The 20,732-nt window shown below is 58.4% G+C and overlaps 2 protein-coding genes across 12 annotated transcripts in view; one reads left to right on the top strand and one right to left on the bottom strand.

Annotated features, from left to right (window-relative positions):
* Positions 1 to 17,426, bottom strand: part of RNF123 (ring finger protein 123) — a 36,347-nt gene extending 18,921 nt beyond the window's left edge. The window contains exons 1-26 of one of the 5 annotated variants that reach the window (XM_070575257.1): positions 17,058 to 17,426; positions 16,477 to 16,623; positions 12,859 to 12,969; positions 12,509 to 12,593; positions 9,788 to 9,867; positions 9,544 to 9,638; positions 9,078 to 9,132; positions 8,880 to 8,965; positions 8,493 to 8,579; positions 8,201 to 8,268; positions 7,882 to 8,007; positions 7,367 to 7,481; positions 7,178 to 7,282; positions 6,616 to 6,741; positions 6,389 to 6,481; positions 6,245 to 6,318; positions 5,330 to 5,447; positions 5,028 to 5,127; positions 4,751 to 4,812; positions 4,490 to 4,561; positions 4,160 to 4,280; positions 3,411 to 3,512; positions 1,958 to 2,076; positions 1,508 to 1,706; positions 1,006 to 1,151; positions 597 to 680 (exon numbers count right to left, since the gene is read on the bottom strand). In XM_070575257.1, the coding sequence (XP_070431358.1) occupies positions 597 to 680; positions 1,006 to 1,151; positions 1,508 to 1,706; positions 1,958 to 2,076; positions 3,411 to 3,512; positions 4,160 to 4,280; positions 4,490 to 4,561; positions 4,751 to 4,812; positions 5,028 to 5,127; positions 5,330 to 5,447; positions 6,245 to 6,318; positions 6,389 to 6,481; positions 6,616 to 6,741; positions 7,178 to 7,282; positions 7,367 to 7,481; positions 7,882 to 8,007; positions 8,201 to 8,268; positions 8,493 to 8,579; positions 8,880 to 8,965; positions 9,078 to 9,132; positions 9,544 to 9,638; positions 9,788 to 9,867; positions 12,509 to 12,593; positions 12,859 to 12,940 (2,400 nt within the window). In that variant the 5' untranslated portion in view covers positions 12,941 to 12,969; positions 16,477 to 16,623; positions 17,058 to 17,426. Of the gene's footprint in view, positions 1 to 596; positions 681 to 1,005; positions 1,152 to 1,507; positions 1,707 to 1,957; positions 2,077 to 3,410; positions 3,513 to 4,159; positions 4,281 to 4,489; positions 4,562 to 4,750; positions 4,813 to 5,027; positions 5,128 to 5,329; positions 5,448 to 6,244; positions 6,319 to 6,388; positions 6,482 to 6,615; positions 6,742 to 7,177; positions 7,283 to 7,366; positions 7,482 to 7,881; positions 8,008 to 8,200; positions 8,269 to 8,492; positions 8,580 to 8,879; positions 8,966 to 9,077; positions 9,133 to 9,543; positions 9,639 to 9,787; positions 9,868 to 12,508; positions 12,594 to 12,858; positions 12,970 to 14,102; positions 14,751 to 14,914; positions 15,039 to 16,476; positions 16,624 to 17,057 lie in introns of those variants that run through there. The other 4 variants (XM_070575255.1, XM_070575254.1, XM_070575256.1 and 1 more) reach the window with 4 other exon arrangements.
* MST1 (macrophage stimulating 1) lies at positions 15,314 to 20,213 on the top strand. Of its 7 annotated transcripts, none has more exons than XM_008523983.2 (18): positions 15,314 to 15,531; positions 16,188 to 16,335; positions 16,415 to 16,527; positions 16,611 to 16,725; positions 16,809 to 16,945; positions 17,026 to 17,146; positions 17,294 to 17,412; positions 17,594 to 17,762; positions 17,946 to 18,076; positions 18,163 to 18,265; positions 18,417 to 18,553; positions 18,646 to 18,681; positions 18,767 to 18,887; positions 19,059 to 19,136; positions 19,280 to 19,426; positions 19,508 to 19,614; positions 19,713 to 19,852; positions 19,979 to 20,213. In XM_008523983.2, exons 1-18 carry the CDS (start codon positions 15,438 to 15,440, stop codon positions 20,138 to 20,140), a joined length of 2,178 nt encoding a protein of 725 aa, XP_008522205.1. In that variant the 5' UTR covers positions 15,314 to 15,437; the 3' UTR covers positions 20,141 to 20,213. The 7 variants fall into 7 exon arrangements, with proteins under 7 accessions (XP_008522205.1, XP_070431381.1, XP_008522206.2 ...); XM_070575280.1 differs by having other exon boundaries at positions 17,026 to 17,142; positions 17,294 to 17,419; XM_008523984.2 differs by lacking the exon at positions 19,059 to 19,136.
* The last annotated feature ends 519 nt before the right edge of the window (positions 20,214 to 20,732 follow it).

Here is a 20,732-nt window from a genome sequence, read left to right on the forward strand (position 1 = left end):
TGGAAGTGAGACGCAGCTGGGGGTCTGTGAGCCCCTGGCCGGGCTGCCCCAAGGACTCTATGCTAGAAGCACAGCTTCAGCAGCTGCTCTCACTCTGGCCAAGCCTGGGGCTCTGCAGACAGGTGGGGGTGGGGGTGGGGGCCTGCCAGGGAACCCTAGCCTGGGCATGACTGGCCCTACTCCCCACGCCAGGATAGCTCCAGCAGAGGTGCTCCCGGGGAGTCGGGGAGACAGGCCCTGCTTCCTGCTGACTTTGCAAGTGGCCGAGGAAGCACTCAGGGTCAAATCCATAATTGATGAGGAGAGTGGGTTTGTGTCAGCACTTAGCGGGCCAGGGGTGGGAGCACCTTGGCACAGGCTGCAGCTAGATGATACGGCTCAGGCCGTGCCTGGTCCTGGTGCCAGCCCTGCTCTTACTGATGTGGTATGGCCAGGGCGGGGGCAGGGACAAGGAGAACTGCTGGGACAACCCCCAGGAGCAGGGGCAGGATAGCCTAAATTTCTTTTGTGGCCTGCCCTGGAGACCCCAAGCAGGCAAGCTGCCCCTCTTCAACACCCCTCCTTCCCAAAGACCCACCAGCCTGACCAAGCCTTACCCACTTGGGGCACCGGCGAAGCTTGTCCTCTGTGTCCCTCAGAGCCATTGCATACTCATTGACATCATCGGACACACCCACCATCTAGAGCATTGGACACCACATGTCCAGGGTGACCCTTGGGCACCTCGCCCAGGTTTCTTCAGACCCAGCCTGGACCCCAGCCTGCCAAGCTCCCAACCTTAGGCCCAGGACAGCGACCCCCACCCCGAGAAAAGTCAAACAGGTCAAGCCTAAACAGCACTGGCAGGAAATAGTCTTGCTGTGGCATATGCTCACATACACAGTCACACACGGCACCCCTGCACACACATGTGCACATGTGGGTGCGCGCAAACACACACACATACACACACACATCTAAACATGCAGAGCTGCATGACAAGCGCATGGACCAACAGTGCGAGACCTTGCCCAGCTGCTGGTGAACGCTGAGATTATACATGATGACAGCACCGTCTAGGACTTCCAGCAGGGAGTTCTCAGTGAGGGGCTGCTCAGGTTCCTCAGGGGGTCGTCCCAGCAGCAGGCCTTCATTCCAGTGGCTGCCCTCAACTAAGGAGTGGGGGAAGGGCAGGGTCAGGGTCAGGGGCCAGTCCAGTTCTCTCCTAAGCCTGTGGAGCCAGGATGGGCTTCATAGCAGGAAAAGGAAGCCCTCTCCCCTGCCTGGGCTCTAGGAGGGACCTGCAAGGAGAACATGGGAGGAGGGCAAGGCAAGGTCCTGCAGCTCCAGGTCCTATTTCTGTAGCATCGATTTCCTGCCCTCAGAATGTACTTCCCACGCCCTTGAGATACTGCCAGGCCACAGGATTGGGAGGGAATGGGGGTACATCCTGGCGTTGCCCAGGATGGGGAGTTGTACATGATGGAAGGATCCTTCAATGCTACGCCTGGCACTGCCTGGCACCTACTGTCCTCACGGGTCCTCTGCTCAGCGCTCAGCGTGCGGACTTTCACTTTCTCCGAGGTGCTCAGAGGCCGCCGTGGGGTCATCAGGCTCACAGCTGCTGTGCTGAGGAAGCGGTTGGCTCGGCCCAGGGTTGGAGAACTGAGCCAGCCAGGCCGAGGCAGGGGCAGTGCGCCCCCCATGGCCAGGGCCTGCATGGGGCGCTGTGGTGGAGAGAGGAGGCCAGGTGCCAATCAGTTCCCCAGGACCTGAGCCCACTTAGGGCTACCTTGATTTGTGGGGATGGGGAATGGGAAGGGAAGGTTCATGCCTCCACCTACAGCAAGGGAAGCTGCCTGGTGAGAAGCTCCTTGCCTGCAAGGAAGGGGAGATGGCCCTGTGATAGAGGAACCCTTGCCCTTACGATAGAGGGACAGTCCAACACGAAGCCCCCTGCCTGCCCCTACCACGGCACCTGGGCTGCAGCTGCAGCCGCAGCCGAGGCTGGCTCCTCATCCTCATCCAGGTCATCCATGGTGGCTGCCTGGAGCTCCAGTGGGTCAATCAGGATGTTGGCCTTGGAGGCAAGGTCATCTGAGAGGAATGGCAGGAGGGCTCTCAGGCCAGTGGAGGGGCGAGGGGTCACTGACGGAACTGCCAAGGACCGCAAGAGGGCACTGGCTGGCTGGGCAGGAGGGCTTGCAGGGCCCCATTTACCACTGTGCCTGCACTTCACCCCTCCACTTACTCCACCTAGCCCTCACTGCATCCCTGGAGCCCTGTCTTGTAGGCACTTAGTAGCAGGAGGCATTCCCATCACACCCTCCCTGTCAGTCCCTCTGTTGTTTCCAGTGACTTCAAGCTCTCTAGGTCCCCCCACTTCTCCGACTGCTCCATTGCTTCCTTCCTTGTTCTGCCCCATAAACAAAAGGAGATCCAGGGCTGCGTAGGCCTCTGCTCACCTCACTCTGCACACTCCCCAGAGGGTCCAGTCCTCACTGCAGGCTTGTCCCCATCTCTAGGCTGACAGCTGACTGCACCACCTTTACCTCTAGCCCAGGCCCTGGTCCTGGCTGCATCCCCGGGCACCTCAAGCACATGGAACTTGTCATCTCAGCCTTCTCCTGCTGCCCTTCTTCCTGATGATGCCCCATCCCCACAGCCTCTGGCAAGAAGCCTGGGGTCAACCATGGCTGCTCCTGCCCCTCACATGTGCCTTCCTCTACCTCCTCTGTTGCCTGGACAACTAACCTCCTATATCCTTGCTCAGCCCTTGCACTCCATTCTCCACACCACAGCAGCCAGAGGGAGCTTTTTATAATGCAGACCCCCAACCTTACTCCCCTGCCTCAAGACCTTCCAAAACCTGCCCTTGCCCCTGGAATGAGCCTACATCCACCTTGTAGACTGCAAGGCCCTTAGACTCTGCCCTTGAGACTCCTTGGCCTCATTTCCCATCGCTCCCTGCCTCACATTTTCCTTTCCGGCAAACCACCCACTTTCTGTCTCTGGGCCATGCTGGGCTGTTTCCAGCATCCTTTTTGCTCATGCTGTGCTCTCAGCCCTTTGCAATGGAGCCACTTGTGCTCATCCTTGAAAGCAGCTCAGGCAGCAACTGCACACATCCCCCTTCCTCCCCAACGACCGTACCAAGATCCCATGGTCCCTTCCTCTGTTGGAAGACCTGCTCCTTATTTCATTACAGGGCTCCCAGACTTCCTCTGAGGTGGGTTATCAAGGGAAAGGATAGCTGGACCCAAGATCCAGGGCAAAGTGGACAGACAGATCAGCAACTCCCTGCAGGAGCAGGTCAGAGACTAGGGCGCCCTCTGGTGGGCACAGGGTAGCTCGGCACTCACAGCAAAGCTGGCTCAGGGACTGCCCTCCACCAGCACACACGGGCTCACTGCCCAACAGCCTGCACACACCTTTGAGAGTTTTCCGAAGGTGGGAGAGGAGGCCTCCAAGGCGCTGCAGGTCAAAGTAGTCCACCTTGCCATTATAGAAGACCTGGGGCGGGATGTAGGCCTCTGGGAGGAGTTGGGAGGCCAGGCCACAGTCAGAGCCCAGCAGGGACATCCTCCCAGAGGCCACACCTCTGCTCTGGCCTAGCACAGAGGGGACCCCTGGCCTTGGCCACCTACCTGCCCAGGCACACAGTGTGGCCACCCCCACCCTCTGCTATTTCAGGGCAGTGCCAGCAACTGCAACCTGGGGTGAAGAAGCATTCTTGGCGGCAGGTCACTCAGGGGAGAATCAGAGAGGACCCTGACCCAGCCCTATGGGCTACCCCCAATCCAGGGCAGGTAAGGCTCCCACTGGCCCTTGAAGATTCTGTCCCACACAAACACAGGGCCCCCTAGCACCTCAGAGCCCACTCAAGGTGTCCCCTACAAAGGACTGCACAGAGGGCTGGGCAGGCTAGGACTGAGGGGCCCGTAATGGACAGGAGCCTGTGAGGGCAGTCAGAGTGAGCGTGGGCTCGGCAGTCCTGGAGGGCGGGGCTCCTGCTTGCCCCAGTGGAGAAGCCGCCTGTCAGTAAGGTAGGACTCAACTGGGCAGGAAGCCTGGGACAGCTCTCCTAAACCCTCAGCTCAGCACTCCATACCAACACTAGGGGCTGCCCTGTGCCTGGCTCTGCCCAGCCTCTAAGACTCAAGGCCCTGGCCCCACTCACCCTCACTGAAGGAGGCGCTGGGGTTTGAAGCCTTGTATTCATCCCAATAGTAGCGTAGGGCAGAGATCAACCGGTGTAAGAAGCAGACCATGTACTCAGGGGGGCAGAGCATGGGCATGTTCTGCAGGCACAGGGCATAGGACATGCATCTGCGTCAGCCCAAAGCCCAGGGACTTCCCCGGGACCCTGGGCTGAGCGGAGAGGGAAGGGCAACAGAGGAGGAGCAGGGCTAGACATGGATAAGGCAGCCTGAGAGGTGTCAGAAGCTTGGGGTGCAGACCCTGCAACAGAGCCAGGGGTCCACAGCGGGCTGGCCTAGGGGACACCTACCCCCCGGCCACTGGCATTCTCCTGCAGAAACTTTCGGAACTTGGTCAGGAAGATGTACCTAGAAGCTTCACCCTTCAGGGAAAGAAAAAAGGAGGCTGTCATGAGCTCAGGATGTTGGCCCCAGACTGGACTAACTCAATGCTGTGCCTCAGCCTGGACCCTGCCATGGCAAGCTGAGCCAGCCCCTGCCCTCTGTGTCTCGAGGCCCAGCACAGCACCCCTCCCACTAGCGACCCACGCAGGGGTCTGAGAGTCACTCACCCCATTTTCATCTTTATTGTTCAACAGCAGCTTCAGGATTTGGACCTGGAGTTCTTCCACCACTGCAGGTGGGGTGGGGAACACGACACTGAGCCCTCCTCAGGCAGGGCCTTGCCTTCAGGCTCCCAGGGATGGGAGCAGGTAGCAGGTTTGGGTCAGAGCTCCTCCACCAGGGCTCCCTGAGCCCAACCTAGGCATGGTCACTACCAAGGGCCCCTAAGTATGTAAGTATACAAATCTTCCACCCCCTCCCTAGTGCCCAAGGCAGGGGGCAGACCTTCGATGCGCTTCTTGAGCCTTTGGCAGCCCCGTTCATAGGCACGCCGCCGTAGCCGCTCCTCAGCGGTCTCATCCTTCACCTCCTTACTCTCTCTGCCCTAGGCAGGGGCAAGAAGACGGAAGACAGCAGGGCTCACCCAGGACTTACCAGTCCTCCTTCAGACAGAAGACCCCTACCCCCACCTCCAGCCCAGCCGCCAGAGCTGGGGCAGGGGACTCATGTGCTAAGTACCAAGTAGCTCAGATACCCTGTGCCAGCCCTCACTATGACCGCTGCCCACCCCACCCAGATCCGCCCACCTCCCTGCTTGAGCGGTGGGGCCACCAGGTGGTGGGAATGAGCTCCTGTAGACCAGCCTCCTCCACACGCAGGGGGCTCTTGATGTAAAAGAAGACAACGGACTGGAGCACATCAAAGCTGGCGGTCGTCAAGGCAGAGCTCTGCTCACCAAAGGGTGCCCCGTATGCTCTCATGAGTGGTCCCTAGGAAGCCCTCCCAAAACCTGCCCACCTCCGGATGTGCCCATCACGGCTCTCCCACTCCTAAGGGTGCCACTGCTGCTACGTGCCTGTCTGCCCCAACCCTGAGCCCTGAGAAAGAGCTGTGGCTGTCAAACCTATCAAACCCGATTCCCAGCAAGTGCATGAAAAAGGCCTGTCACAGGCACAGATGACTGTGGGACAAGCCAGAGAGACGGCGTGGAGGCCAGTCCGTCTCCCAGCTTTATTTCTGCCTCCTGGAAGCTGAAGACCCCAGGCAGAAAAGACAGCTACCAGCATAGGCTTCCCAGCCAAGTGCCCAAAGCTACACTCTCTCTCCTATTTGTGCAGTTCTCAATGTTCAAGGGAAGCGGGAAGAGCTGATTCCTCAAATAAGATCATGTAGGAACCCCTGCCACGGAATGTGGAGAAAAGTGCAGTGCTTTGGCTGAAGAGGGCAGGTGCCCCCAGACCTCCACGTAGCCCGAGTCCGTAGCCATCCTGAGATCCCTGCTCTGACTGGCCAGTCAGCCTGGGTGCTTTGCTCCACCCTCGTGCTCTGTAGAGAAAATGCTGGGAGGGCTGGGTCCCAGAACAAGGACTCACATACGGGGTGGCTCTGGTGCTCCTGAACCTCCCTGGGGAGCCCTGGCCAAGGGCACACTGCCCTCCCTGGCCTATGCTGAGCCAGAGGGCACCACGTGTCTGGCCTGCCTGGCAGCAAGTGGAGGATACAGGACATTGCTAAGCAGAAACTTGCGGGACTTCTCATGCCTCAGGATGGCGATGGTGAGTCGCAGGTAGTGGATCTGTGGAGAGGGAGTACTCAGAGTGGGCGGGTAAGGCCCAGGGGCTCAGGGCAGGGGCAGGAACTCCTACCTGCAGGCCCAGGTCTGGGACAATGGGCGAGAACCGGTACAGCCGCAGCAGAGACATCATCAACTGCTTGAGGCAATCCTGTACCTCATAGTCCTGCAGAGATACACCAGGCTGAGGGCAAGTTCTAAGACAGTCATCTGTGGGGCCTTTTCCAAGACCCTCCTCTACCTCCCCCATCTCAGTGGAGCCTGACATCCCGGCCTGAGACCAGAGGTCAGGAGCCTCACCTCCATGAAGAGCCACAGGAGGTCCAGGACCTGGCGCACCACGGACTGCGCCTGTGCTGGGGTGCCCACCTCCATGATGCCCAGCAGGAAGCTCATGAGCACGGCCTCCACCACGTACACCTTGCGCTGCACCAAGAGTGGGCACTGGTGAGATGGCAACCTCTGCCCCATTCAGGGCACCCCTGCCCTGGCACACGACCAAGGCCACAGGCATAGATGGACTCTTGGGCCCCCGCAAGCAACCGTAAGACATAGAGTCAGCCCTTTTGGAGTCTGACTGAGATATAAGAAGGGCCACTGTCCCAGAGCCCTTCTGGGGCTCTGTACACACAGTTCCCTTGGGCTGTGATGTCATTACCCCTCAATCTTCTTTCTAGGACATCCCGATACCCTCAAATGGAAGCATTTCCTCCTCCCCTGGGTGACATCCTTAAAGTCTGAGGACTCTGGGCACATGGTGATGCCAGGTGATGGTGCTGGACCTCACATACCTCAGTATCCCAGCCCCTATCACAGGCATTTCTAGCATGGTCTGCCTCTTCCCCTCCCTAATATCCCTCACCAGGAGTGGTGCGAAGTGATGGAAGATGTGGGCCAGTGTGAGGAGGACGGTGGGCTGGCCCTGCAACTGCCACTGGGAGCTTTCCTTCTCTACCAGCCGCCCTTCCTGTGTGTGGGGAAGGAAAGAGGACTGTGAGAAGCAGAGAGCTGTAGAAGGCCCCCAGCCAACCTGGCCCAGATCCTAGCTCACCACAGGGTCCAGCTCCACACCGAGCACGGCCTGGAAGCAGCCCAGCAACTTCTGTGCCCGTACCAGGTCAGCACGTGGCGGGTCCTGCAGGGGCCGGTAGCCCGTCACTGGGTAGGTGCCACAGAGTTAAGCCAGCAATACTTGATCTGTGGCTCAGACACACCTGTCCCCTCCTCCCCACTAAGACCCCTGAGGAGGGGCCTAGGCTCTAGGGCAGGGCTGTGGAGTCTGGTTGCATGGTTTACATCACAACTCTCCCACTTATTCTCCACGGAGTGAAACTTCTCTTGCCACTTCATGTTCTTTATCTGTTCAACAGAGACAATAACAGTACCTACCTAACAAGGTTGCTGCAAGAATTGTTGTCCTCAGCACCCATCTAAGCTGTACCCTACTCACTCCTTGAGGAAGCTGAGGCCCACCAAAAGCCTATAGAGCTCCTAGAGCAGGAGACCCCCATCCTAACTTCCCCAAGAGCTTCCAAGCAGTCCACAGCCTTCTTTGCAAAAGGATATCGCAGAGGACGGCTGCCAAAGTTGAAGGCGACAGACTCCTTGAAGGAGAGGCTGATGGCTGGGAAGTAGGCCATGCCTAGGCCCCTGGATAAGTTCTCAAAGGCGGTACCAAGCGACACGCCATTCCTAGAGAAGGGAGGGCCTGTGAGCCAGTGATAAGAAGGATGTGGCCAAAACAGGCCAGTGAGCAGGCCCTTGTTGGGGCTATCCACCCGTGGGCTACCAGTGTCAGCCTGGCCCCCTTACAGAGACCAGGAAACTGAGGGAAGCCCAGGGAGGCCCCAGAGGCTAAGCCTGTGGCTAGAGGCAAGAGACTCACAGGCAGAAGGACAGAGTGCCGTCGTCCAGGTCGATCAGACAGCTCACGATGTCCCCTGCTGCCCATGCCTGCAAGGGGAGGAGGCCTTATAGCTGCGCAGAAGCCCCCGCAGCCTGCTCACTTTGCCCCTCTTGCTGTGTCTCCACTATCACCCAGGGAGACTGGCCACTAGAACAGAGGAGCTGAGTTCCTGTCCCCTCCCTGGTGCCCCACAGTCCCTCGCAGTTGCCCAGTGGCTCCCGCCTAGCTGGATGGACATGGGGCAGGTGGGCACAGGGGGCTCAGTCCTCACCTTGCCATAATTTGTTGTGGTCACATTCCACTTGCGTACCCGGTTGCCATCATAAGCATAGGAGTTGTGTGTATCTCCAACCCCCTCCTAGGGAGGAAGTGTCTGTGAAGTCCAAGGGAGGTGGGAAGGGGCAAGGCCACAGCCTACCAGCCACCAACCTTGGACTCATATGGCTCTAGAGAAGGGGGCTGATGCTCTCAGGAAAGGAAAGAGGGCTGTTTTCTGGACTGGGTTGCCCAGAAATGGGGTGGGACACATTCCCCCTCCAGAGGGCAGTCCGGGTTCGGGTCCTCAGCAGACCCCATGCATTCTCAGGGGCTGCCTGAGCTCTGATGAGCCCTGCAGCAGGAGAAAGTCTTCCTGGGAGGGCCCCCCCCCCCCACGAACCTCTTGATTGAAGCGGCAGTTGATAGTGCACCAGCCGATCTGCATGAGCCCCTGGGAGGAGATGAGTACCTCGTAGACCCATTTCCCTGGAAAAAGCAGAGTCAGACCCAGCAGGTAAACAAAGACTGCCTCCAGCCTCAGGCCTGGGCTCTTAAACTTTCTCCCAACTCCCTGGGCCACAGCAGAGCATGGGCTCACCTTTGTACACGCATGTGGTAGAGCGGATAGTACCAAAGTTGCTGTGTCCAATCACCTGGGTGAAGAGCAGAGGTGGTGAGCCTTCTCCTGGGCACACAGAGTGCCTGCTCAAGGGAGAATGGCCCCATCCCCAGCTCAGCTCACGTTGGCACTGCTTGCCTGCTGTGGCCAATGCTGCACTGTGCCTGAACAGAGTAGGAGGGCCTAGGCTCTGTCAGGAGGGATTCTAGGCCAGGAGCATGATGGGAGGGGCTCATGGCTGTGTTAGGAAGAGCTTGGGGCTGGGGTCACACCAAGAGGGTTTCAGGGCTATGTCAGGAGGGTTTAGGGGCTGAGGACCCAATGGGCCACATCAGGAGGGGTTTGTGACTACAGCCTTCTCAAGAAAGGTAGGGAGACCAGGGCCACATCAGGAGGAGCTTGGGGCTGTGTTAGGAGGGGCTGGGACCTGGGGCTCCTCACTCACCCCCAGGAGGTCATCATTCACCAGAAGAAGCCCCTCGAAGCCACCTGTGTGGTCTAGGACCACAGTGGATGGGCCAAGCCGCCCTTCAATCTGTCCTGAAAAGGAGGGAAGTGGGTGTGGGGTCAGGCAGGGCACAGGGTCTGACAGCATGCAAAGAGTGCATTGAGCTCACCAGGGGAGTCCTCAGGGTCCCCCAGGACCCAGTCTTGGCTCCTCCAACCCCATTCCAGAAGCTGTCATGTACCCTGGCTCTCCTCATCCTCAATGTCCACATGTAACAGCTGGTCCAGATGCTCTGGTAGGTTCTGGAAGTTCAGGGATTTCCTGGGAAGAGCAAGAGGCTGTGAGGGGCCCAAAAGTCCTTGAAACCAGCCAGATGACACTAAACCCCTCTCTCACTCCCTTTCCCTGGAGTTTCAGAGGGTGGCTGCCTTGACTCCATAAAAATGATTGTGCCTAGTCCTAGATTCTGGCATGCCAGGGGTTAGAAGGCTGGATTATCCACAAAACTAAAAATCTGGTCCAATTTGGTGTACCTCAGGAGTGTTAAAAAAAAAAAGAAGAGCCCTCTCTAAGCCTTAATTCTCTCAGCTGTAAAAAGGGATCAACAGCTGTATGTCAGAGATGCATTATTCCAAGGAATAATGCGGGCTCCCCACATAGCCCAGAGCCTGCCCACTCTCAAAGGTGGCTATGCTGATTATGCCCGGGAAAGGAAGGACGGGAGAAATGCTGATCTATAAGGTGGTCAGTATCAAGGACAGCTAGTCCAGCCCTTGACCCCAGGCCTGTGGTCCCAGCCAGGCAAGCCGTGTATTGAATCAGACATGTCCTAGGAGGATGAGCCCTCTGAGCTGTTGGCTGGCTTTGTCCTGTGCCCACTTGTACAAGAGAGTAGAGCACCTGGCCTGCCTATTTGCCACCTGCCCCAGCCAAAGGGGCTAGGAAAATCTGTCTGAGTGGCACCCTCATCCTCCAGCACACTTGCCCAGAGGAGAAGGGCTCTGTTTAATCTCGGCCAGCTCTGTCCTGAGTTCAGCTGCTAAGAATAGCAGGGAATGGGGTGGTGGTAACTAGCAGGGCTTGAGCAGAGGCCCAGTGTGCATCTGGATCCAGCCCACAGACTGCCGGCCCCTGCTCTTTCACCTCTAATCCCAGCTCCTACCCCATTCATCTGCCTAGAGAGTAGGCTCTGGAAGGGGACGTAGATGGGTCAAAGCAACGACTCTGTGGCAAGGTCATTTCAACCCATGCTCAGGGACCACATGCTCCCCTGCTGAGAGCTACTACAGACCCTGAGCTGGAGGAGGTGGAGAGGCACAAAGCCTCCTCCCTACTCCTGCTGAGCCCCAGGCCAAGGCCAGGTAGCAGCCATGCAATGGCATGCCCACTGGTAGCATGGAGGGCTGCAGCCAACCCCATCCCGGAATACCCCAATGGGTCCAGGGATAAAGGGGGCTTCCTCAACAGCAGTTCTTACTGGCCCACACTTGGGAGGACTGCTTTAGTCTTGTGTCTGCTCTCAAGAGCAGCTGTGGGTGGCCGGCCTGAGGCTTGGCCTCACTGAGTGCCTGCAGCACTGCCCATTTGGCCAATCCCAACACTTGCCTGCCCTTTCTGCATTATCCGGGTCCCAGCCCAGGGTTCTGCATCCAAACAACCACTGACTGATTGCTCTGCCACCTGCTCTTCATCCTGGCCGCCACAGCACTAGTGGCAGCAGGACCATTTCTGGTATCACATGAGGTAGGGATCAGATGGCTCTGGGAACAGGCCAGGACTGGGCTCGGGTAGAGGTGGGCAGTAGCCCTCCACAAGTAGGAATCCTTTGGCCACCACAGCCGCTTAAATGTAATAGGTAACAATGCTGCCCTTTGTGCCTGCCCCAAGAGCAAAGACTGTGGAAGACAGAATAGCCCAGGCTGGCAAGGCGGCTGAGAGATAGGGACACTTATGCCTCGCTGCAGGGAGGCAGAATCTACATGACCCTTCAAAGAAGTAATTTAACAACAGTCTTAAAAGTGATTGTAGTTCAAATGCCCTAGCCACATGATTCCAACCCTGGGCATCCTCACAGTACTGTTTATAAAAGCAAAAGCCCCTCCAAACCAGGACAGCGCCAAGGGCTTCTGCAGACCCCTGGCCCTAAAAGGTGCCCACCAAGATCAATCTGTAACGTAGAAAAACACTCAGGGAATAATGTTTGATTTGAACCTATTGACAAAAATAGAATCTAAACTATACTTTTGAAGGTGAGAGCTATATCCACTATCTTGATGGTAGTGATGGTTTCATAGATTATCCATATTAAAACTTCCTGAGTTGAATACATGCGGTTTGTTGTATGTCAATTACTCTTCAATAAAACTTTTTTTAAAAGAACTAAACATGATGGAAATTTAAAAAAAAAATTTCTATACAGTACAATCTGAACTACATACATCATGAGACGAACAAAACAGAAAGGAATCATGCTCAAATGGTCATGTCAGAATAACGAGAGGACAGATACTTTTTCTTCTTCTATCTATTTCTAGGTTTCTGCTAGAGTGCACCTGTAACTCTTTTATGGACTAAAATGCATTAAACTTCCAAGGAAAAGGGGCTGGTATGGTCTGTACTTTATAGATTCAGGGAGGGCCAGGGTGGGGCAGATATGTGGGCAGGTGCACACGGGACCAGATGCTGACCGTGGAGTAGGTATGAGGTATTATGCCAAGCCCTGAATGTGCACCATGCCCCTAACCTCCACAACACCCTCAGAAAGAAGGTACTAGCACTGCCAGGGAAGAAGAAGAAGCGGAGTCAAAAGGCAGACTCTCTGGCCCAAGGTCTCACAGCCCCAAGTGGCAGAATGAGAACGAAACCCAAGATAGCCTATCGAAAGCCCAGGCCCCCTAACCCACAAGCCAGCCTCCGTGGTCTGGTCCCATGGACTGAGGAGGGGCTACCCACCCGGCCATACCTGTTGGTGGCTGTGGTCGGTGTATGATCACGAGAGGAAAAGATGCGGTGCAGGTAGTCATTAAGCAGCTTCTCTTGGACAATGCCTGGGCCACAGGTCAGAAGGGAAAGAAGGGTCACCTGGTCAGTACAGCTCCCAGAGGCTCCTGGTCCTAGGCTAGCCACAGGGGTCAGAAGAGCAGTCACGTTGGGTGTACTGCTCCATGCTTGCTGGTAGAAAACAACTGGCTCATGAGGACTAGGAGGGCAGCAAGGCCTGAGACTCATTGGACCTGAGATTTTGCCGCCTTTGTCTCTTCCTGTTCCTTCCCTCAACACAAGGAGCATCCTCCCAGCCCTGCCAACCCTTACCTGTGACCTTGGATTTCTCAGCGTCTGAGGTCAGCCTATAGCTCTTGCGGGAGAAAGACACGCCGGCCCCCTTGGATGCCATCCTTCATGTCTTGTGGGCAGCCAGTGGTCCTGGGAACGGAGTGAGAGGCAGACCTGTCTATGTGAAACCAGCCAAAGGTCTCCACACTGACCTCAGTCCTGGGGTGGCAGGAAGGCTTGGGAGCAGGTAAAGTCAGGTGCACGCACACTCACACACATACCAACACAGAGCAGAGGAAAGCAGGGGCTCCCAGCTTCCTATACAGGAACGGTGGGTGGGGTCTGGGCCCATGTGACAGGGCCTCACCATGTCCCAGTACTTAGCACAGGGCCCGACAGAGAACGGGTGCCAGACTATGTTTGTTGAACCAAACTAAATGCCTCAACCCTGGGAAAATCAGACTAAAGCATCCAAAGTGAGGTGGCCTATGGGCAGAGCCCCTGTATCCTCAGTTGTAAGCCACACTGGGTCCAGCTCATATCCAGAAGAGAGAACCCTACACCACATTCCCCCAAGTGTAGTCCACCATTCAAAGGCTTGGTGCCATCTCCAGCTACAAGTCTTGCTGACACCCAAAGCTACGACCTCCTTCCTCAGCTCCAAGATCCTCCCTTCTCCTATCCAAAGGCCTTCTAGTTTTCTTGTTTCCACTCATACACACAGCCTCCCACCCCATCAGAGCACCATCCCTGCCCAGTCCTCATCACAGACCCCATGGGTCTTCCCACTGCTGTCCATCCCTCACATATCATGGTGTTGCTGCTGCTGCTTCAGAAGCTGCACTGTCGTTTGGTGCCAGCCTCAATGATCAAGAGCTGTGCGGCCCAACACTAGCCACACGTGGCTATTTAAATTTGACCTAAAGTTTGAAAAATTAAAAATTCAATTTCTCAGTTATATTAGCCACATTTCAAGGACTTAGTGGCTGCATGTGGCTAGTGGTTACTGTACTAGACACTGAAAACAGAACATTTTCATCATCACAGAAAGTTCTATTAGACAGCAGTGGTCTAGAGCCTGGCCCTCTAGCACTGCCTTAGATAGCACTCACTTCTCTGCAGCCTAGTCTCTTATCTCACCCCAAACAGGCTCTCTGCTTCCACCACACACCCTTCCCCATTCACAGTCCGCACCACGCCTGCCCCTCGGGAAGGTGACTCTCCCGCCCTGCCGCCCACCGCAGGCCCTCCGCCAGCGTTCCCGGCCGCTGCCCCTCTCACACCAGGGCAGGCGCAGGACAGACCAGACGTGGTCACTCATTTGATTAGTAAACTTTCCGGACATCCACACCGGGTGTCAGGTGCTGAGGACCCAGGTGAGAGGCGGATCTTGACTTTGTTCAGGGGCTCCCTGCCACGTCGATCCTGTCCAGTTTCGCCGAGGGATCTGGGCTCGAAACCGAACCGACCCCATCTCGGAGCCCAAGGACGCGGAGGGCAGCGAATGTCCCCCCCAGTCGCCCCCGCCCGGCCCCAAGCTCCGGAGGATCCTCCAGGCCAGCTCCAGCCCGGAGTCCTGCAGCATAGGCTGCGACCCCCGCGCGACGAGCACCCTCGCACCGGACAGGCCGGGGCCGCGAGGGGAGTCGCGGGGGCCGCCGAGCTGGAAGCCCCGCCGCCCCTCACTCACCCCCAGCTTTGGCCTCGGCGTCCCGGCTCACAACATCCGCCCAGCCTCTCGGCTACGGCGTCCGTCCAGGGCCAAACCGCGCGCCTGTAGCGCACGCGCATCGGTCCGCACCCGGCCTCCGCCAGGGGGCCTCCTCTGCAGCCTCCAGCCAGGTTGTTCCCGGCGTCTGCCTCACCCCACAGCCCAGCCGCCTCCGAGCCCCGCTGGCACAGGAGGAGCTCTTGGTCCAGCTGTGTCGGAACGCAACGTCCTAACTGGGAGCCCCAGGCCGCCTATCTTAACTCCTACTCGTACTTGGAGGCTCGGCTCAGATGTCCTGTAGGACGTCTGAACGGCCGCACCTGCCAGGGTCCCTACTACCTCTCGCCCCACCTCCATTCCGGCCAGATGGGTGACCTCGCTTACCTTCCCTGGGATGGCACCTCTGGTGGGGCGAGGGGAGCCTCTCTGGGCTCTGCTGCCAGGGGTGTGGGCCAACCTGCCTACAGCTGGCACCGATAAGTCAGCAAAAGGGGCGGGCTGCTTTAGGGCTGGGGCAGGGAACGCTCCCCACTTTACAGGGATAAGCTAAGGCTCAGAAAAGTTTAACATCACCGCCCAGGGGCTGGAACTCAGGCCTCTGGCAGTGAATATGTCCACACTGCCCTTCCCTTCAGAGCAGCCCAGGCTGTAGGGGTCTCTACCCCAACCCTAGGGTATCTCGAGTTTCCCCACTGAACCTTTCCAACACCTGCCCACTACAGAGGGCAATCTCTCAGGGGCTAGCTGTGCCAGAGTGAGGGCCCTTGCACCTCACCCAGGGGGCCTGAGGCCTGGCCCCACCCACATTCCTGCCACTGGGTCTCAGGTCAGGCCCCAGCAGGCCTGGGGTGGGGGTGTGGAGCCAGAGCCACCCAATCCCGTAGGGACAGGTTTCACAACTTCCCGGATGAGGCCTTGGTGGGTCACAGTGCAGCCTCCGGCCAGGAGAATGGGGTGGCTCCCACTACTGCTGCTTCTGACCCAGTGCTCAGGGGCCCCTGGTGAGTGCCCCCGACACCATCCCCATCTGCCTTCAGGAAGAGGTCGACCCCAGGCCCATCATGCTATTCGAGCCAGGAGCTCACTTTCCTACTGGGCATGGAGCAGTGAGTGACCTTGGCTTCTTGCACAGAACTGGGCAGCCCCAGGAATACATATATACACTGCTAATTCAGGCCTGCGTTAGAATATCTACTGTAGCATTGAGGCAGTGTTGGGACCTCACAGATGCATACACACATGCAGGCAGTTATTCCTCACAGGTCTGATCTAACCTAGCATATATTGTCATGCTGGTGAGAGCCCAGACTTGGAGTCAAAATGCCTGGGTTAGGCCTCTGCCTGGGTAGTATGACAGCTCTGAGCCTTAGCATTCTCATCTGAGAGATGAGATGGGTCAAGCTCCACAGGGCAAGCACCATCACCCACTGCTCTCATGGTGTATGTTTTAGACCTGAGCCTAGTGCCTTGCCCACTAAACAGGGGTGCTGGTGATAACCACCACATCTGTGCCTGCCTCTCCCACCCTGTACAGGGGTCTGACCCTTGAATGTGAGCACAGAGTCCATCCCAGAGGCCTTGTAGTTTTGATCCCCTGAAGGAACGAAGAGTGAGCATGCTGATATACAATGCACTGACATGCATGCCCACCCTGCAGGGCAGCGCTCGCCCTTGAATGACTTCCAGGTGCTCCGGGGTATGGAGCTGCAACACCTGCTACATGCAGTGGGGCCCAGGCCTTGGCAAGAGGACGTGGCAGATGCTGAGGAGTGTGCAGGGCGTTGTGGACCCCTACTGGACTGCAGGCAAGTGGTCACAGGACCTAGGTAAGACTGGGGGCAGGGGAACCTGGGCACTGGGTGACCCTGTGCCTCCTCCTCCCAGGGCTTTCCACTACAACGTGAGCAGCCATGGTTGCCAACTGCTGCCATGGACTCAGCACTCACCCCATACACGGCTGCAGCGTTCTGGGCGCTGCGATCTCTTCCAAAAGAAAGGTGAGTGGCTGTGGAGAAGGGCAGGCAGGGGATAGGGGTGATGGGGCCTCAGGCCTTCTTGACCGCGGATCTCTTGCTCCCAGACTATGTGCGGACCTGCATCATGGACAATGGTGTCAAGTATCGGGGCACTGTGGCCATCACCACGGCTGGCCTACCCTGCCAGCGCTGGAGCCACAGGTTCCCCAATGATCACAAGTGAGACAGACACCTCCCCTCTGTCCCTGCCTGGCCCGGCACCTGCCCTCAGCAAGCACTGTATTGCTGCTCTTTGCCCCTAGGTACACACCCACACTCCGAAATGGCTTGGAGGAGAACTTCTGCCGCAACCCTGACGGGGACCCGGGAGGTCCCTGGTGCTACACGACAGACCCTGCCGTGCGCTTCCAGAGCTGCGGCATCAAGTCGTGCCGGGAGGGTAAGCACCTCTGAGTTGAGCCCGGGGCGGGAGGAGCATGCCCACGCCCATCCACGAACCCACCGGCCCCATGTCCCCAGCTGCTTGCGTTTGGTGCAATGGCGAGGATTACCGCGGCGCAGTGGACCGCACCGAGTCAGGACGCGAGTGTCAGCGTTGGGACCTGCAGCACCCGCACGCGCACCCCTTTGAGCCGGGCAAGTACGCGCGGGCGGCTGGGCACCAAGGAGACCGCGCTAGGGGCGGGCCCAGGCCTTCAGGGGCGGGGCCGAATATAGGCGGTCGTTGGTCCGGGTCAGATAGGACCTGAGTCCCAGGGTCTTGTTCACGCCCCGCTACCGCCCCCAGGTTCCTTGACAAAGATCTGGACGACAACTATTGTCGGAATCCGGACGGCTCGGAGCGGCCGTGGTGCTATACCACAGACCCGCAGACGGAGCGAGAGTTCTGCGACCTCCCCCTCTGCGGTAGGGCGCGGGGCGGGGCCTAGGAGGGCACCTGGGAAAAGTGGGCGGGCGTGGCCTGGCCGGAGAAAGAGGAGGGGCTGGGCGTGAGCCGCCTGGGGACAGTCAAGAGTGGGGTTTGGCCTCAGCCCCAGTCCTGGTCTCAGCTCCCGCTCGTGCTCCGACCGGCTTCCGTCCATCCAAGGGTCCGAGACACAGCCACGCCACGAAGCCACGACCCTTGACTGCTTCCGCGGGAAGGGCGAGGGCTATCGGGGCACGGCCAACACTACCGCCGCGGGCGTGCCCTGCCAGCGTTGGGACGCGCAGAACCCGCATCAGCATCGCTTTTTGCCGGAGAAATACGCGTGCAAGTAAGGTGTAGGGCCGCCACTGGGGGCGTACTTCTGCGGGTGGGACCTGAGGAGGGCTCTGGGGCGGGGCTTGAAGGAAGGCGGGACCTGGGGCGGAGCTGGAAGCTGGGCTCCAGCCGGAGGCGGCCTGGCTTGCGGGCTGGCAGGCCGGGACCCCCAGGGCTGAGGGGAGCGCCTGCCCAGGGACCTTCGGGAGAACTTCTGCCGGAACCCCGACGGCTCGGAGGCGCCCTGGTGCTTCACATCACGGCCTGGCATGCGCGTGGCCTTCTGCTACCAGATCCGGCGCTGCGCTGACGACGTGCGGCCCGAGGGTAAGGCCCGAGCTGGGACTGGAGGCACAGAGCTGGATGGCTGGGGCGAGAACGGGCTGACGGCTGCCCCTGCCCATCCGTTGCAGACTGCTACCGCGGCGCGGGGGAGTGGTACCGCGGCTCGGTCAGCAAGACCCGCAAGGGCGTAACGTGCCAGCGCTGGTCCGCGGAGACGCCGCACAAGCCGCAGTGAGTCGGTCGGCAGGCCGGCCCCTCCCAGACCTAGGCCACAGGTCCCGCCTGGTCCTAACGCTAAGGCGGCACGCTGTGGCGTCTCAAACTGGAACCCAGCGGGAGTTGGGGATTACCCTGCTATGACTTGGCTCCCCCTCCCGCCTAGGTTCACGCCCACCTCTGCCCCGCACGCCCAACTGGAGGAGAACTTCTGCCGGAACCCGGACAGGGATAGCCATGGACCCTGGTGCTACACTACTGACCCAGGGACTCCATTCGACTACTGTGCACTGCGGCGCTGCGGTGAGCGCTGGCGACACTCCCCCGGGGCCCCGCCCCTAGCCTCCACCGCCAAAGGCTGGCTCTCTTAAAGTGGGTGAACTTGGGTCTTTCAGATGATGACAAACCACCGTCCATCTTGGAGCCCCCAGGTATGGACTTGGGCCAAGCCTGGGTCGGGACCCATTTGCCCCCCATCTCAATCCAGTCAGTCATGCGGCCCATCCCATCCACCAGTCCAGATGCTGTTTGAGAAGTGTGGCAAGAGGGTGGCTCACCTGGATGAGTGGCGCTCCAAGCTTCGTATGGTGGGAGGCCAGCCGGGGAACTCTCCCTGGACAGTCAGCTTGCGCAACCGGTGAGGCACAACTGCCTGTCTCCCCCAGAGGAGCTGAGGCTATATCCTCAGTACTTATACCAGCAGAGGGTGGGAATCTGTTCCTGGCCTCAGAGGTCCTAGCCAAGAGATGGCAGGTCCATCTTGTGTCCCAGGACTCACTGTTCCCTCTCCTAAACCCCACTCCTCCAGGCAGGGCCAGCATTTCTGCGGGGGGTCCCTAGTGAAGGAGCAGTGGGTACTGACTGCCCGGCAGTGCTTCTCCTCCTGGTGAGCCTTCCTGCGGTTTGGGGACCCAGTCCCACCCCCCTGCCTTCGTCTTCCCCTTAGCCACCTTCCCCAGGCAAGCCAACAGGTGAGCTTGGGGCAACAGACTATGAGTCACGACTGATCTAGCAGAGCTTCTCTCCCAGCCATGTGCCTCTCATGGGCTATGAGGTGTGGCTGGGCACCCTATTCCAGAACCCGCAGCCTGGGGAGCCAGACCTGCAGCAGGTCCCAGTGGCCAAGATGGTGTGTGGGCCCTCAGGCTCCCAACTTGTTCTGCTTAAGCTGGAGAGGTATGTGACAAAGTCAAGAGGGTGTGAGGTAGTGCTGGGCCTTGTGGCATCAGGCCCTGAGTGTCTTCATTCCTGCTAAAGACCTGTGACCCTGAACCAGCATGTGGCCCTGATCTGCCTGCCCCCTGCGTGGCATGTGATGCCTCCAGGCACCAAGTGTGAGATCGCAGGCTGGAGTGAGACCAAAGGTAAGGGCCCAATGCAGGAGCATGGACTGCTCCAGGCTAGAAGGCCCAGCCTTGGATCCTACCCAGAGGCCCTCTCTTTCTCATTCCCTTTACTGTAGGTACAGGGGACAATGCAGTCCTAAATGTGGCCTCACTGAATGTCATCTCCAACCAGGAATGTAATGTCAAACACCGAGGACGAGTACACGAGAGTGAGATGTGCACTGAGGGACTGTTGGCTCCTGTGGGTGCCTGTGAGGTCAGTGGCAGGGCCCCTGGCCAGCCCAGGGAGGGCATGGGAAGTTGAAAATGTACTACTTCTTCCCCAAGAGGGCTAGTCTCTACCATGGCCCAGGGTCGCCTCACCAGTTCTCCCACCTACTAGGGTGACTACGGGGGCCCACTTGCCTGCTTTACCCATGACTGCTGGGTCCTGGAGGGAATCATAATCCCCAACCAAGTGTGTGCACGGCCCCGCTGGCCAGCCATCTTCATGCGTGTCTCTGTGTTTGTGGACTGGATTCACAAGGTCATGAGGCTGGGCTAGGCCCAGCCTCAATCCTATGTGCCTTGGGGAAGACGAAGCTTCCTGTCAGACATAAAGTCACCTTTCCTCTTTACACATGTGCAGGGTACTTCTTAGGCTCTGTTTTAGGGAATGAATTGGCAACTCCTGGCTAGGACTTGGGTGGCTGGAGGCCACGTACCCTGGGCTGGGCATTCTGACCCTAGGACTACCTTAGCCCGTGAGTGCTGTGGAAGGGCAGGGCCTCTAGATACACTGTTGAGAGAAGGATGGTATAGGGCGGTTTCTTTTTTTTTTTTTTGAGGAAGATTAGCCCTGAGCTAACTACTGCCAATCCTCCTCTTTTTGCTGAGGAAGACTAGCCCTGAGCTAACATCCATGCCCGTCTTCCTCTACTTTACACATGGGACACCTACCACAGCATGGCTTTTGCCAAGTGGTGCCATGTCCACACCTGGGATCCAAACCGGCAAACACCAGGCTGCTGAGAAGGGGAACGTAGGAACTTAACCGCTGTGCCACCGGGCTGGCCTCAGGGCAGTTTCTAACAAAGGGCTGCAGCAGAGGGAGCTAGCCCAGTGGAGACCCAGTTGGCCAGGACAGGCAGTGGCTG

The sequence above is a fragment of the Equus przewalskii genome, chromosome 15 (genome assembly GCF_037783145.1).
Source record: "Equus przewalskii isolate Varuska chromosome 15, EquPr2, whole genome shotgun sequence".
NCBI lineage: Eukaryota > Metazoa > Chordata > Mammalia > Perissodactyla > Equidae > Equus > Equus przewalskii.